The following is a 16,748-nucleotide window of genomic DNA, read 5'->3' as shown; positions in this document are numbered from 1 at the left end:
GATCAGAAGTTCTGAAACAAATTCATCTAGAAGAAGAATGTTCTTTGTTTTTTATATCTTCAAGTGATTTGTGACACTTCTTAATTTGAGACTTTATATCCTTATCCTTGATCATTTGCCAGTGATAGTAGTTCCCAATGGCGAACCTTTGTTTGACAACATCTTCAGTAGTGTATTTGAGAATCAATGAATCCTAAGCTTATAAGAACAATACACATTGAACAAATCATTAGAAAGTGCACCAAGTAAAGTATGTCATCATACCTTGTTCGCATCAATCCAATCATCAATTTGTTTTGAATTTGATGGGAGATTGGAGTCAGGTTTTAGAGATGAAAGAGCAAAAGCAACTTTGTACATGTCTAAAAGAATAGACACAGATTCCTACCAGCAACGAAAGTTCTAATTAGAGAAAACCTCGATTTTTTATACATTTGGGAAAGGTTTCGTGAAAACTATTTGAGTTCCGGAAACAATGTTCTGATTCTCCAAAATTGGGTTGTTGATGTCAATTATAAGTCCTTAATATTGTTGAAAAAATATTGACAAAATTGAAAAAAACATCAAAGATTTTTCTAAGGCATGTAAATTAATTGTTCTTAAGGACTTATCCGCGATGTGTTACGCAAGTCCTCTAGGATGCAACAAAAACATCTCGAAAAATTTTGAGGATACAAAGCTAAGAAGAAATCTCGTTTTGGAGAAGAGAAGCTTGGGATAAAGAGGATAAGAGAAGAAAGAAGAACCAAAAGGGAAAGCTTGTGCAATATTATTTCTTTGAAAGGAGAAGAGAGAGCTTCTTTTTCTTTTTGTGTGTTTTGTAGAATGACTAAGGTGCTCTATTTATAGAGTTAGAATCAGATGAGAAACGGCCTAAGGTTCAAGAGTTGCAGACGACTCCACTCTTTACAATTTTGACTAAAATCGTTCAAAGAAACCTCTTCCTGAGACTTGCAATGAAGAATTAACCACGAGAGGCAACGTTCATCCACTAAAATTGAAAGCAGTATTTTACAATATAAGCCACAAATTTTACAACAAAGAATTCATAGGTAAATAGTATTTTCTCATATTTTTTTTCATCAATACAAATATTTCAATAATATTATATTTGCTTGTAATAAAAATTGAGAGTCAAACCTTCTATTTAATCAAATAAACAATCTATAAAATAATAGAGTGAAATAAAAATAATCAAATGTAGAATAAATAAACGATTTGATATAATGAAATTGAGATTATGTTTCCTAAAATACTTTCTTTCCTCCCCAAATACTTTACCTTTTTTCTCCCAACAATGTTTGTCTTTCTTTCAATCTTCACAAACTTTGGTCAAACCTTTAATTGTAGGTTTAATCATTCACGAAATCCCTATTTTTGCGTGGAATCTCAATTTAGTCCCTTTGTTTCTGGAAAGCTCAATTGGGTCCCAAATTTATGAAAATTGCAACAATTGGATCCTTTCCATTAAATTGTCTCCAACGGCGTTAGTGTGTGTTTGACGTGGCACGCTGTAGTCAGTTTCTTAACTGACGTGGCTGACTAAAGCAGGGGCAGTGAAGCACGTGGATAATAAAAATTTTTAAGTAAAAAGAAAATGAAAGTTTTAAACCAAAATTGGGATTCAGATTTTTATTTGATCGAATTAGGGATTGGGATTCTTCTGAGTACTTCTAGGGTTCGTCCAAAGTTCATTCCATTTCACAAATTGGGGTATCATTTTGGGTATTTAGGGTTTAATCGAAGTTGTGGTTGAAGATGCATCCATGTTCGTCTTCGTCATGCAGCGAGTGGCGGAAGCAAGACAGTAATGTGGTCTGTGGTGGTGGTCGAGGAGGATGTAGCAATGGTGGTACGTTGTGCTATTGTGGGATGAAATGTGTTGTCAGAACTGCAAGAACAGTTAAGAACAGAGGCAAACAATTTTGGGGCTGCCCTAAGTTCAAGGTAAGGTTTTTTGTTGGTTTTTTCGTTGTTCTTATTTTGAGTTCGAGGGTGCCCTAAGTGGTGTTTTCTTGTCACAGAATGGTGATGAAGATGGTGGTTGCAATTATTTCACATGGTGTGCAGATCATGGGGTTGTTGAAACGAAAACGAGTGCAAAGTGTGAAGGCAAGTCTGAGTCTTTGTTGAACAGAGAAGCAATGGAAGGTGGATGGAAGATTATAAGTGATTTGGACTTGTCAGTAAAGAAATTGGGAAATAGGCTTAATGTCTTGTTAGGGATTGTCAGTGTTCTTGTTGTGTTGAACATTATTGTACTTACAATAGTATTTTTTCGTTCATAGGAATGATTTCATTGTACTTATGATGGAATGTACTTAGGATGCAATGAACCAAAGTTATTTTGACTATAAAAGTTTGTATTGTTTGTAACTTTTGGTAAGGAAGTAATTCAAAGTATTGATTGAAACTTTTGGCCAAAATACTCTTCGTATTGAACTGTCAACTAATAAGCACAATCATATGAAGTGGTTTCAAAGTGAACTGATAAGCACAAATTACATAAACTTCATAGAATTTTCATTAATCTCAAGCACTATATAAAAGTAGAATCTATTGATCTTTCTTAGTCATGCCCATTTTGGATCATTCCTGGAGATTTATGGATAGTAATTGGCAGAACAGTTCATTAATCTCAAGCAAAACCACACTACAACTTTTATAACCATGTTAAAAGTTATAACTATGTTTTTCCTTCTAACACCATTTTGAGAAACATAACCATGCTAAAATCATAAACATAACCATGTTAAAAGATCAGCATAACATCAATGCACACAACAGATAAATGGAACCAAATTAAGCATATTTGCTGAAATTTAATTAATCTCAAGTAGTATATAAAATTGTTGTCATACAGACCAAAATAACCCTGAAAACAGCATCAACTTCCATCAGTTATCAATAGCAGTACCACAATAACAGTGATTGGATGTCAAAAGCATAACGTTTTCCTACATCTACTGCTTTTCTACATAATTGTTAATAGCCTAAAAAGATTACAAAATTTCATTCCTACTGTGTACTACGGTTGATTCCCAGAGTGATGTGCTATTTCAGATTGTTGAGTGGATGGAGTTGCTTGGGTTGCTGATGTACTGGGCACAGTTCCTGCTTGGGTTGTTGATGGGCAACGAGTTCTGTTATGGCCATGTTCTCTACATATGCCACATCTCTTCCGCAAGCCAGATTTGGTCATTCTTGATTCATCCTTCCTCATTTCCCATTGCTCTAGTCTTCGTTTTCTCTTTGGTCTTCCAGGCAATACTCTTTTGTGTGGTGGAGACACATCAGGATATGGAGTAATGTTCCACATGTTGGCTCCATTTAAGGGATATATAATTGTTGAATATGTCTCCTCATATCTGGACTTCATGTAGCAAGAGTCAATAAATTGTTCTCCATCAATGTTGAGGAACTTCATTGCAGCCAATGAATGACAACAGGGGATTCCAGTCATCATCCAAGTTCTGCATGTGCATGAGGAGTCATCTATGTTGACTACGAACTTACCCCCATTATTAGACATGTGACGAACTTCAAATAGCTTGTTGCCTGACCAACTGTGTAGAAGAAGACAACAATAATTATGAACCACAGTAGTAAATTAATATAACATAGAAGTCATTACTGGAATTTACCTAGGAATCCAATTTTTAGTTAACTGAGATTCCTTTCTAAATCTGGATAGGATCTTGGGACAAATGGATCCAATAAATGATGATATGCTTGACCTGTTCTTGGCCCATCTTTGCATGAGGTAAAGCCGTATCGTCTCCAACAAAGTAATTATGGGTTTACTCCTGGCAGAAACGAGGACATTGTTGAAGCCCTCACTCATATTGTTTACTAAGGTGTCACATTTAGCTCTTTCAGTGAACCTTGATCTTGACCAATACCTACAACAAATAATACAATTATTATTAACATTATATGAATAAGGAAGTATGTTCTACTTTTGAAGACTAACCTTGGAGGGATGGCAATCAAATGCTTATAAGCATCTTCGTTCACTGCTCTTATGTTTCTCATTTCTATCTCCTAGGTTTGTGGATGTGTGGCTGTAGCTGCCCTCCACATTAAACGCTTCAGGTTTTTACCAGGGTATTTCTTCCTGAAGTTGGCATACATCTGCCTCACACAAAACCTTTGGTCAACTCTAGGAAGCAATTCATCTATTGCATGAAGTAGACCCTGTAATACAATATACAAGTAATCAATACAGCCAACCAATACTTAAGAACCTAAAGTTAAAATGTACAATTACAAATTAATGATTACTATTACCTTTTGCTGGTCTGATATAAAGGTAAATGAAGAACAAATTTCAGCCCCTCCAAGGTCATCTACCAACAGTTCCAAGAACCACCTCCATGAATCCTTGTTCTCAACTTCAACAACACAGTATGCAATTGGCAACATCTGCTCATTCCCATCTCGGCCCACAACTGTTAACAACTCACTACCGTACTTACCTTTCAAAAATGCTCCATCTAAACCAATAATTGGCCTGCATGACATAAAATTGTCTTTGCAAGCCTTTAAACATACATAGAATCTCTTGAAAACGACTTTACCCCCCACATCCTCAACCTTTAGTTTCATTGTTGACCCTGGATTTTTGGCCACTAACTCATGGGCATAATCATATAACTTTTTATATTGTTCTTTGAAAGAGCCATCAATTTGCTCTGTTGCTATGTTTTTGGCCCTATAGGCCATACACCTTGAAATACCAATGTTCCATTTCCTTTGAACTTTTTCCCTTATATCCACACCCTTAATTGTAGGATTATCTCTAATAGTTTTCTGTATCTTCTTGCTCAACCACTTGGCATCAATTAATTTAAGGTTGAACTCCCTGCTGTAGGTATGGTTGTCCAGCATTGTTCTCAATTGCCATGTTTTGACTGCCTTCATATAACCACAATATAACCTCCATGGGCATTTACCTTTTGCACCCACACACTTGAACTTCATTCTTTGTTTACCATTCTTAACAAACTTAATATTTCTTCCATTATCCAACGCATAACTTTTTATAGCCTCCAAAATGTCTTTCTTTTCAGCAAAATATGTCCCAACTTTCCACTTAAAGTCAACCATACATTTTGGCAACACATATGTTGCAAAAGTCCCATAACCCTCTACATCGGTATCGTCTCCATCACTTTCTGCTCCACTAATTAAATGTTCAGATTCCCACTCATCATCTGACAAACCTCTATCATTCCCACCCTCCACGTTAACATCAAACATGTTGTCAGAACTCACACTGGAACATGGTCCACTAGAGTCATTTGACATACTTTGGACTTCCACTTCCACATTTCCCTCGAAATCTGCATGTATATCATCATCTATATCACAACCAACATTGACATCAACAAGCCCCTCCAACCACTCATTATTTCCATCACCACTACCATTCTCAAAAGAGGAGTTCCAGCTTCGGATTTCCACATCTGCTTCAACTTCATTCTCTTCTTCACCTTCATGTTCACCATCACCACCAACTTCCTGAACTTGTTCAACTCCATCAACCTCTTCCTCCATAACAGCCTCAACTTCCACTTGTTCACCCATCTCTTCCAACACACCACAAACTTCTTCAACTCTAACAACCTCTTCCTTCATAACAGCCTCAACTTCCACTTGTTCACCCATCTCTTGTTCTTCACCATCAACATCACCCATCTCTTCCAACACACCACAAACTTCTTCAACTCTAACAACCTCTTCCTCCATAACAACCTCAACTTCCACTTGTTCACCCATCTCTTGTTCTTCACCATCAACATCACCCATCTCTTCCAACACACCACAAACTTCTTCAACTCTAACAACCTCTTCCTCCATAACACCCTCAACTTCCACTTGTTCACCCATCTCTTGTTCTTCACCATCAACATTACCCATCTCTTCCAACACACCACCAACTTCTTCAACTCTAACAACCTCTTCCTCCATAACAGCATCAACTTCCACTTGTTCACAATCAACATCACCCCTCTCTTTAACTTGTCCTTCATCATTACCAACATATTCCAACATATGTATGACTTCGGGTTCAGAAACAGGGTGTATCACAAACACATGCACCTCACCATTCAGCCTAGATAAATTTACCATATGCATGGCAGCAGTGTCATTACACAAAGACTCTAACTTATCATCCAACACTAAAGCCCCTCCTACAGAGTACCACATATCTTTAAACCCATGATATCCCAAAGATTTCACTACACTAACAACCACGAAATAACTCCAAACATCTGGGTCAAACATAAACCTAGATGTCTCCCTCCCTTCATACTTAAGCTTCCCATCATTAACTAATTTCCCTCCATGGTGAAAGACAACCTCAATATCCTCATCCATGATGCAAAACACTATATATAAGTATTTATACACCTATAATGTAATCACATGACGACAAAACATATATTAAAACCATAAACAAAACGCACTCACACACACACACAGACAATTATCACTTTAAACATGGGGGGCATGGGGGGACCACAACATTGCAATAAAAAATGGAACACAATCCGACAACGGGGACCACAACATTGAAATCAAAAATAAAACACAATACAACGACGGGGACCACCACCCAACATCGCAATATAAAGGTTTGTAACAAAACCAAACTTTTACTGACCTGGCCACTCCAGATTGCAACTGAAGAAGGTCTCACAACTCCGATGACGACGGCAACTGCACACTCTGTCAACCACAACTTCGATTAAACCCTAAATACCCAAAATGATACCCCAATTTGTGAAATGGAATGAACTTTGGACGAACCCTAGAAGTACTCAAAAGAATCCCAATCCCTAATTCGATCAAATAAAAATCTGAATCCCAATTTTGGTTTAAAACTTTCATTTTCTTTTTACTTAAAAAATTTTATTATCCATGTGTTTCACTGCCCCGTCAGCCACGTCAGTTAAGAAACTGACTACAGCGTGCCACGTCAAACACACACTAACGTCGTTGGAGACAATTTAACGGAAAGGATCCAATTGTTGCAATTTTCATAAATTTGGGACCCGATTGAGATTTCCAGAAACAAAGGGACTAAATTGAGATTCCACGCAAAAATAGGGATTTCGTGAATGATTAAACCTTAATTGTATAACGAAGTTTGGAAGAATAATCATCTCGATCTTGGATGACCTCCTCATAACCCTTGTATAATATTCTATTATTAAACATCTTTCAGACTTTTGGTTTATACTATGATAATAGATTCTTGAGGTCGACTATTAACCGTAGATAAAAAAGAGAAATGCCCGATGAAGATGGTGACCCATCCTTGATGAAAGACATGCTTGTTGATGGATTCCAATAATGATTTATTAGTACTTATCCGAGTATAATTAGCCATTATAGTCTCATTCCTATCTATAATTGAATTCTAACTATTAGTTATCATAAGCCCCACATTAATTGTCTCATTTTTTATTGGGTATTAAGTTTGATTATATTCAATATTTATTGACCACCAATAATTATATCTTAACCATTATCCGAATGTTTTAAAAATGATCACATCTTAATATTAAAAAGAATTAACCAATTAAATAATAAAAATGAAAATAAGGATTCTCAATCTCCAACCGAGAAGATCTAATTCTAAGAAGTAATTAATTATAACTAAGAGATTTATGATAATAAAAATATAATATTTGGAGTGATGTTGTATTTTAAAAAGTGTATGAAGCTCTAAGAGATATCAGAAAATAAGATTTTGTGTAAGCGTGACCACATCAAAAGCAAGGTTCAATCATCGACAGCTTACCTAATTATTTGAAAAAAGGAAGGATTATTTGTTAATTTTATTCTGGACTCGTAATGATTGGAGAACCTTCTTTGACACCAAATTGAGTTTTTTTTTTTAATTTTATATCATAGTTAATTTACCATTTTAAATATCATCCTACGATATGAGTTCTGAACGAAGATAGAAAACTAATACCAAGAACAACGACACCACGAGGAGATGGGGACCAACGGATTAAAATTGTCTATAGTTCAACCTCGTCCAACTTCTCGCATCCAGAAAGAGCCGTCAGAAATCTTGCCATTTTGCAGTTTTGCACACATTGTGACCATCACCTTGCTTATTGATATTGAAAAAAGAACCCGATTCCAATTCCAACCGCATGAATTAACTACTTTTACCCACATCCACTTCTTTTAAACAATATTCATTTAGTTCGTTTCATGCATATCAAACCATTGCAAGGGCTAAGAGGCAAAAAAAAAAATAATAATAAAATTTTGAATTCAAAGTATTCAGTACAACACCGTATATAGCTCAATAATCAATTGAGGCAATGCCTGTCTTTGGCATCGCCTCATCTCTGTCCTACTCTTCATATTTCTAGAACCCTCCAAACAAATACTAATTAAATTGTTTATTTATTGTAATAATTGGCATAAACGTGTCAGTGAATAAATTTTGATTCTCCAGCATTTGCCCATACAATATATCATAGGCCCAAGCATTCTGTTGCTACGTCCTAATCCAAGTATATTAACTTAAACCCGACAACAGAACTTTTTTCAAAATTTTAATTCACAATCCAAGTTTAGTATAGCCCCAGCTAGCCTAGCAATGCTAAAAGCCAAAGTCGTTGCTCGCATACGCATAATTTGGATAGGATTATTCCCAACCTACTTCAAATTATATATTTGTGACAAAACAATCAATTGATAGACTCCATTCTAACCGATCAAATGGCGTCTTCTATTCTGTTCTCGAATAATATTTGAGGAAACAAGAATAGAATTAAAAAAATACGTAACTACCACATGGAGCCCAGAACTAAAAGGAAGACCCCAAGTGAGTGACTGCGTCCTTCACCCTCTCATTATGCAGACACTTACAATGAACCATGATTTGTTCAACCTACTAATATCTTACCTATGCTCTCGTAATACTAACTCTTTCAACGAGTTTATCTTTCGAATAAAATTACATATAGTTAATAAGAAGAGAGAGGATAACAGAAAGAAGTGGAAATCAACCGTGTGGCTAAAAGGACAAAGTGAGAGACCAACCGTACCAAGTGTTCCCTCAGAGATTCCGCGAGCTCAGCTTTAAGCTTAGTTGCCAACGCAATCCACAAACTCATTGGATAGTTTTCATCTCTCATTTGGCTACTGCTGCCGCCAAAGATACCCCTCCCCCTATCTCAAACTATGTCATTAACTACAAGTAACTAAAACAAGCCATAACACAACAGTTCAACTTCTCTTATCTTTGCTCCCACTAGCCAGCAGAATTGCGGCACCAATTTACCAGTACAAACACACATGGTATTTGAAAATATTTAAAAAGACAAACGCAATATTTGCACATGGGCTACCGCTACCCACCAACCTCACTCGCTCAGGTACTAAATCCGTAGTTCGGCTTGTACCGGTTAGCTGGTGAACACAATCAGTGACTCATGAATTACGAGCGAATTCCCAAAAATAATCAAACGTGAACCAGACAGATAAACAACACCACACCAGCCATCAAACAAATGAATCAAAATTAATAGTACGTAACGACTGTTGCAGTGATTTAAATGAAGGCATTAAAAAAAAGCACAATTAGTGCTCTCCACTTCAATTCCCAGTTCAACTGGGCACGGGACAGTCTCATCCCAACATTGCTGAAAAGTAATGTAAGCTAAACTTCAAGAAGGCACAAGAAGAAATAAAAGAACCACCCGTTTCTTTATTTTATCTTATTTATTTTCAGAGCACAACCCACAGAATAGAAGATAGTGTACGTAGAATACAAATGGCCTGAGAAACGAAGTCTAATAAAAATGGGTGAAGTAAAATATCTGATCTGTTGGTTCACAGTGAGGAGAGGAGAGGAGAGGAGCAGAGTAGAGAAGAGGGAACAAAATAATAATAGAAAAAATAGACCGAAATGAGAATTAAATTAAATGAAGAGAAGTGACAAAACAGTGGAGGGAATTTACCGGCGACTACCCTGCCTTAATCACTGTGAGTGTCCGTACAAATCATAAGGAGCCCAAAGTGCGTCAAGTGGACATGGCCGTCTGGAGTCCAATCGGAGCCAGGGCTTACCACTTCCGGACCAATGCAACAGACTCACAGGCCCAGCGTGAAGGTCCCGGCAACTCCCCTTCACGTTATCACCACCCAACCCGTGCTGATTCCACCTGTGCTCAATGGGCCACACGTGTCCCGCGAACACCAGCAGAAACGGCGGCAGAGAACCCAGTTCATAGATCCGGTCGCTCTTCTGGATCTCCATCCACTTCTCTATCCTTCTACTGTAACCGTGCTTCCGCCACCGCACCAGATCTATCACCATCACACCCGTGTTGAAGTAGCACGGTCTCCTCCCCATGAACACGTCCGCGAACCGAGCGTCCGACCAAAACCCCGCTGTAAAGTACTTGGTGAAGTTCGCGTGACAGTACTCGGGCGCGCCGATTGTTCTCGAACCTAAACTGGTACTCCACAGTTTCGCAATGTCATCCACCACAACTAGATCCGAATCTAGATATATAACCCTCTCCACGCAGTTCTCGAGAAGATCCGCGAGGTAATTTCTGGCGTAGTTGAGAGGTTGCTCCAGGGCTTGGCGCACCGAGGTTGAGATCAGGTTGCGCACGATCTCCGGATCGAAGTAATAGACCTTGAAGTTCAATTGCGGGAAGGTCGATTTGACAAGGGACTGTAGACTGGTCTCGGATACGAGGAAGTGAAAGAAGATGTTCTCCGGGCACTGAGAGTGTTGGAGGATGGAGTGGACGGCGGCGATGGAGCCGCGGAGGTATTCGACGTCGAGAGTGATGGCAACGTGGACTAGGGAGGGATCGCAGACGCTGGTATTCTCGGCAATGGAGGTCCGATTGGAGACGCATTTGTCGGCATTGCGGAATGGGGCGGACCGGCGGAAGGAGAGTGGCGAGTTCTGGAGCGGGAGGCGGAGGACGTCGTCGAGGTGGGAGGAGCGGATGGCTTCGGCGGGGTGGAAGGATTGGAGGGAGGGGGAGAGGAGAACGAGGAGCATTGCGGCGGAGAAAAAGCCCGAGAATCTCATAAGCCACAACATGTCCTTGGATGAGGGAAGGGAAAAGATGACAGTTAGGGTTGGGTTTATGTTGGACAGAGTGGGAATGGGAATGGGAATCGGTGCCTTTCTCAATTGGAGAGTGGATGATGCCGTAGGGTCGAAGCGAGCGAGGAGAGAGAAGACGACGGAGAGGAATCCATGCTAAGGTGCGCACTGTTTCCTCTTCTTCCCTTCCTCTGCTTCTGTTTCTTCCCTCTCCTGATTCTCTTCAACCAATGTTCCTTTTCTTTTATAACAATAATAATAACAATATTGGAATTCGAAAGAAACCGGGTTAAGCACGTTGCAGCAGCACGGACGGAGCAGTACACAGGGGAGAGAGAAAGAGAGATATAGACGCACACACTCACTCTCTGCCACACTCACAGCTTGGCTTTTTTTTCTTTCTTTCCAGCTTACTCAGCTTAGCCTTTCGGATCACAATTTCCACCATAGAAATCTTTCACGGCCCCAGAACACAATTATACCTTTTAAGACGCCACATTTTTTATTTGTTTTTTTATTTTATTCATTTTTTTTTTCTAATCATAAAATTGGCAATGGAAAATAGTCCCTTGAGCTGTTCTTTCTGTGCTAGGACCAGCTCTCCCTCTGTTCTATCCTAACTCTCTGTACTCTCACGCCACGTTTTACGTTTTTTATTATTCAAAATCTCACCTTATTCTTCAAATAAATCATAACCAAATAAAATTTCAATTTTAATAACTCCTTTTAGCCTTTCAAACACACAAATTTTATGAACATCCATTAATAATAGACAATTTTTTTTATTTCATCACCTCTTTATGATAATATTATTTTTAATTGATATTTTAAAACTATATATGTCAACAATAAATTCTTTACGTAGTAAGTAAAATGTAATATAAATTTGGATGAGCAATTATTCATTTCCATCTTATTCTACCTCACTCTGAACTCTTGAGAAATATACAACTTTTCTATGATCTATTTACTGGGTTTTTCTTTTCTTCCTTTTCCGTGTTCTGGATATATCTGATGATGTTTTGTAAAACTTATTTATAAAAACTACATGTAACACTAATAAGAACATGCTGTGATGGGACCTGTAAATGAAATAATCTCCTCATGCCACTTTAATATTAAAAAATCTGCACTCATTTCTTTTAAAAAATAAGATAACAACAAAATATTAAAAATTGTACATAGCAAATCTAATAAATATGGTAAGTGATATGGTTTAATAAGTTTTATTTAATTTTACTAATTTAAATGATTAAAGATATTTTAAGATATATTTATATCTTAAAAATATATTGTCTTGATTATGTAATAATATTATTTAATTATATATTTAAAAAATATTTGATATATTTAATATATTATTATTATTATTTAACTAATTACCATATGGTAATTTGTTATATTTTTTATATTATTTAATACTTTTTATTAATTTTATATAAGATTTATAAGTCTTATAAAAACATGCACATTCACTTAAATTCAGTTTTTGTTATTAAAAAATCCAAAGTCTCTTAGTGACATAAGAACTTTATAATTCACTCAAATTGTATTACTTGTCCAAAAGTATATCTCAAAATCTCGATAAAAATATTTGGCATCTATTGTAGAGTCTCAGTAAAACTTTGTTTCAGCTTAGTGTTCTATGGTCACCAAACGTAGTCAAACCCAAATATCTTACGAAATGGAGTTCATCCCAATGTCAGTCCTTCAAAATCAAATGCAGACATTAATTTAACAAAATAAGGAGTAGTGTAAACACTATGATTTCGAACTCAAAGCCTAGCACACTCAACATCAGGCAAACCTCCAAGCATTGAAAAACTAATCAGCCTGAAGAAAGGGAAGTCCCCTCCTCGTCCTTGACAAAGGATCCCTCCACTGGTAGTATGGACATGGCACTTATTGGCCAGCAGGGATCCTCCATCAAAAGCATTAAGGAAAAGGTCGAACCTCTACACGATAAAAAAACCTGCATACAATAACAAAACATTTTTCCCCTTTGGACATGATAAAAAAATAAAGGATAAAAATAGAGAGAAATGAATGTAAAATGTAATTAATCATAATGCAATATATAACCAAACATGGTCTAGTATATATCCAAGCAATCCAACTAAAACATTCAAAATCTAAGGTTACTTTTACTCCCCTAACATGAAACCCTTATAGTGATAAAGAGGCCACTGAAGAGTGATGTTTTTACATATGAGTAATAAGGAAAGAAACATAAAATGTGATAGTCATGCAATGCATGTCATTATATAATATGATAATAGAGTAAAATGCAACATATGTGTATTTTTACTAGAAAAGTGTGTTTTGATGAAGAATGGATGTGGACCAAGCTTGAGGACCTGTAGAACGTGATGAAAATTAGTGAATGAGATTAGTGGTTATGTTTAGGGTCAGGTTTGACTTGTGGTTGAGGTTGGAGCATGAGTGGGTGTTTGGGTGTACCTGAGTATGGGATTGATGAGCATTAAAGTGGAGGATAGGTCTACTTGTTGTACCTAGTAAATCTTGATTTTATCTACAAATAATGCTTCCTTTTGCCTTGTGTGCATAGAAAGGGTTGTTCGGGTATTGAACCCTTCTTATGTGGAGGTGATGGTGTTTTCTTTGTCCTTGTGTGTTGTTTCTCAACTGGATTGCGGGACTACTCAATCATATCTATAAGGGAGGCTACAGATTGATCTGTAGGAGCAGCTACAGGGGGTGAGGTAGGGTATACGAGTGAGACTAACTCTTTCCACTATGGTGTTCATGGTACGGTGATGTTATGGTAATGGCGGTGTATTTATGATGATGATCATGGTATTAGAGATGCTCTAGGTGATGTTATGTTGATATGATGTTATTATATTGGTTATAGTAAGTAGTTAGCATAGGTGTTAATGTGTGGATAGACAAGGGTCTATGCATGAAATGTTAGTGATGACATCAAGGGTCAATGAATTAAGGATTGAGAATTGAAGATCGAGGATCGTGGATTGAGAATTGAGTAATTCATTATGATTAAGTTGTTATACTAGAGGATTGAGAATCTTATTGTTGTTACTATTGGGTATGTGTTGGTTGTTTATAGTTGATATATTTTGTGTCTTATTTCCTATTATTATTATAATTGTTTTATCAGTAGTTTATTCATACGTGTTTGTGTTTTTGTGTTGTGAATGAAATTATCGGTGATGATCGTATAATGTGTTATACGTGGGTAGATGATGTTGTAAATTATGCTAAGGCACGATAGATTCGAGAGATAACGAGTAACAGACTGGAATTTCTAATGAAAGCTATTTTTTTAAATTTAAGACAAAGTCGTTGTAGTTATTTTAATTCATTCGTTATTTCTATTATTTGAATAATGTAATTGGACAAGTCTTTTAGAACTCATATACTTCAAATAAATTATGCATGTTTAAATGTTATGGTTTTGAAAAAAATACTTTTCTACGCTATGATAGAAAGTTGAAAATTACGGTTTTTGAATAACTTGTGACACCCTGAAAATTGGGACATTATATACAATTAGTTAGTTGTTCAAATTTACTCACGAATTTATTTTGTCCATAAAATTTCGTCGTTAATTTCAAGAATTTTTAAGTGATCTTCTATTTCCTACAAATTTGTTGTTAGACTTATTTTTATGTTTAAGAAATTTTAAGAATCGTTTTACCATTAGATTTAATGCTTCTCTGTTAGAATTCTCATCATCTTCATCATTCATAGATTTAGCTTTGATCATGAATGTCCCACAACAGTTTTTGTAGAAGTCTTCAAAACTACCTTTTATCTTCTATCTCCTCCTCCTTCTTCTTATAATTATTCAATGCATAGAAAAAACTCATCATATTGTTCTCGTATGCTATAGTTAAAAGTACTTATCTTGCTTTCTTGGGACTTAATATCAACCATGAACCATGTGTTGATATTTATATTGTTGTTGCTACTTTCTGATTTGTTATGATCAGATTCTTCAATGCTTTCATGAGCTTTCACCAATATTTAACATATTTCTTTTGCATTCCTACATGTATAAACTTGGTAGAATTCCTCTATGGTGAGTGTTGATGAGATTATGTATCTAGCTCTAGCATTATACTACCCTTTCTTGCTTTCATCCTTAGTCCAAAAGTTGAAGTCTTTTTCAACATGCACATTGTCAATTATATGCATAAGAATATATGGTCTATTTATCACAGCATCCCACACACCTTTATCAATTGATTCAAGAAAGGTTTTTATTCTAATTTTTCAAAATGAATAACTTTCTTCAGCAAATAAGTGTGGTCTATCTATGGATGCCCTTTCAACAAATGATTGAGAGATATTAGTCATAACAAGATCTTTTAATCGATTAATTTTTGAATAACTAGCTCTAATGTCAATTGTTAAAATATGTACAACTAATATTCTCAACCAAAAAGGGGTGAATTGATTCTTTTTCCAAAACTAATTTCTATTGAAGTTTTAAAGCAATTTTGAAAACTTTGTTTTAATCAATTAAGAAGATTTGTATGAGATGCATTATTAAGATCCAAAAAATCACAAAGAAAAACAAGGAAGATATTTATATTGATTCGATTATAACAAATTTATATCACTTTTTCTAACAACCTTAGCTAGAAATTCCATTAAGTTTCAAATTACAAGTACCTCTACATAATCCTAAAACCAAGATATAAGTAAAACATTAAGTTTCACATAATTACATAACCTTACAAAAAAAAAAATAGATAATGTTTTACACAATCACCCCAACCTTTTACACAAAGATAAATTACAACATAAAAAATAAAATTACAAAATAAAAATATAAGAAAGATATTATATATATATATATATATATATATATATATATATATATATATATATATATATATATATATATATATATTACACTCAAAACCTATAATAATAAAGAAATTCTTCGATCTTTTAATATTTTTGAAAAATATCATCGTTTTCTCTCCTGCCACTTATACATCATAAAAAAGTAACTAATTAAATATTCTTATTCACATGATAACATATTCTACCAACTTTAAAACTACAATAATAAGTTAAAACTACAATAATAAGTGACTTTTATCCTAACATTCACAATAGACCTACGGTGGTATTCAACATTCTCAAATCATAAATAAAAATAAAAATCAACTTCCTAATTTGCTACATGTGCAAACCTAGACATTTAATTTCAAATCCACACAATTCTTATATCCAACAGAAAAGTCCATTAATAATAACTTCACTTATCTCAAAGTGCGTTGCATTTCAAACAAAAATTAAGAGTTGGAGAAATACCCAAATTGTAACATAATCAACTACAATCAAATTTCAGTCAAGAACTAAATTATTTGAAAAAAATCACTTTCCTCAACCAACTAAAATGATAATGATTTTAAATAATAATAATTAAAATATTAAAAAAATACTTACTCAAAATTGAAATTTGTTCAAATAGGATTGAATATTGACTCATCAACTACTAAAAAAATCATGTGATTTTAAAAAGAAATGAGAATTAAGATAAAAAAAAAACATAAAAAAGTGGAAGAGAAGGATGACTAGAAAAAGAAAGTATTGTAAGAAAAGAAAAAAAAATATACATATACTTATTGTCTTGGTAACT

General features: G+C 35.4%; 3 protein-coding genes across 3 annotated transcripts; all 3 read right to left on the bottom strand.

The window, feature by feature from the left end:
• Positions 1-3,028: 3,028 nt before the first annotated feature.
• On the bottom strand, positions 3,029-4,035 carry LOC148194301 (uncharacterized). Its single transcript, XM_088097179.1, has 3 exons — positions 3,974-4,035; positions 3,645-3,902; positions 3,029-3,566 (listed from the first exon to the last, which is right to left on the bottom strand). Exons 1-3 carry the CDS (start codon positions 4,033-4,035, stop codon positions 3,029-3,031), a joined length of 858 nt encoding a protein of 285 aa, XP_087953305.1.
• A 9-nt stretch (positions 4,036-4,044) lies between these two features.
• On the bottom strand, positions 4,045-6,384 carry LOC148194300 (uncharacterized). Its single transcript, XM_088097177.1, has 2 exons — positions 4,291-6,384; positions 4,045-4,197 (listed from the first exon to the last, which is right to left on the bottom strand). The coding sequence occupies exons 1-2, from the start codon at positions 6,382-6,384 to the stop codon at positions 4,045-4,047; spliced, it is 2,247 nt and encodes a 748-aa protein (XP_087953303.1).
• Positions 6,385-9,725: 3,341 nt separating this feature from the next.
• LOC124844279 (putative galacturonosyltransferase-like 7) lies at positions 9,726-11,749 on the bottom strand. Its single transcript, XM_047321181.2, has one exon. It carries the CDS (start codon positions 11,102-11,104, stop codon positions 10,019-10,021), a length of 1,086 nt encoding a protein of 361 aa, XP_047177137.1. The 5' UTR covers positions 11,105-11,749; the 3' UTR covers positions 9,726-10,018.
• Positions 11,750-16,748: the final 4,999 nt, after the last annotated feature.

The sequence above is a fragment of the Vigna umbellata genome, chromosome 8, assembly GCF_029865625.1.
Source record: "Vigna umbellata cultivar VRB3 chromosome 8, Vumbellata_1.0, whole genome shotgun sequence".
In the NCBI taxonomy this organism is placed as follows: domain Eukaryota; kingdom Viridiplantae; phylum Streptophyta; class Magnoliopsida; order Fabales; family Fabaceae; genus Vigna; species Vigna umbellata.
This window is presented reverse-complemented; position numbering and strand designations above follow the sequence as displayed.

Bases quoted from the DNA above. Each gene is read 5' to 3' on its own strand.
- LOC148194301 (XM_088097179.1), bottom strand. From the start codon at position 4,035: ATGAGAAACATAAGAGCAGTGAACGAAGATGCTTATAAGCATTTGATT. The intron at 3,903-3,973 runs GTTAGTCTTCAA...TATTTGTTGTAG, and splicing joins TTGATTGCCATCCCTCCAAG to GTATTGGTCAAGATCAAGGT. The intron at 3,567-3,644 runs GTAAATTCCAGT...TCTTCTACACAG, and splicing joins ACTAAAAATTGGATTCCTAG to TTGGTCAGGCAACAAGCTAT.
- LOC148194300 (XM_088097177.1), bottom strand. From the start codon at position 6,384: ATGGATGAGGATATTGAGGTTGTCTTTCACCATGGAGGGAAATTAGTT. The intron at 4,198-4,290 runs GTAATAGTAATC...ATTGTATTACAG, and splicing joins TTATATCAGACCAGCAAAAG to GGTCTACTTCATGCAATAGA.
- LOC124844279 (XM_047321181.2), bottom strand. From the start codon at position 11,104: ATGTTGTGGCTTATGAGATTCTCGGGCTTTTTCTCCGCCGCAATGCTC.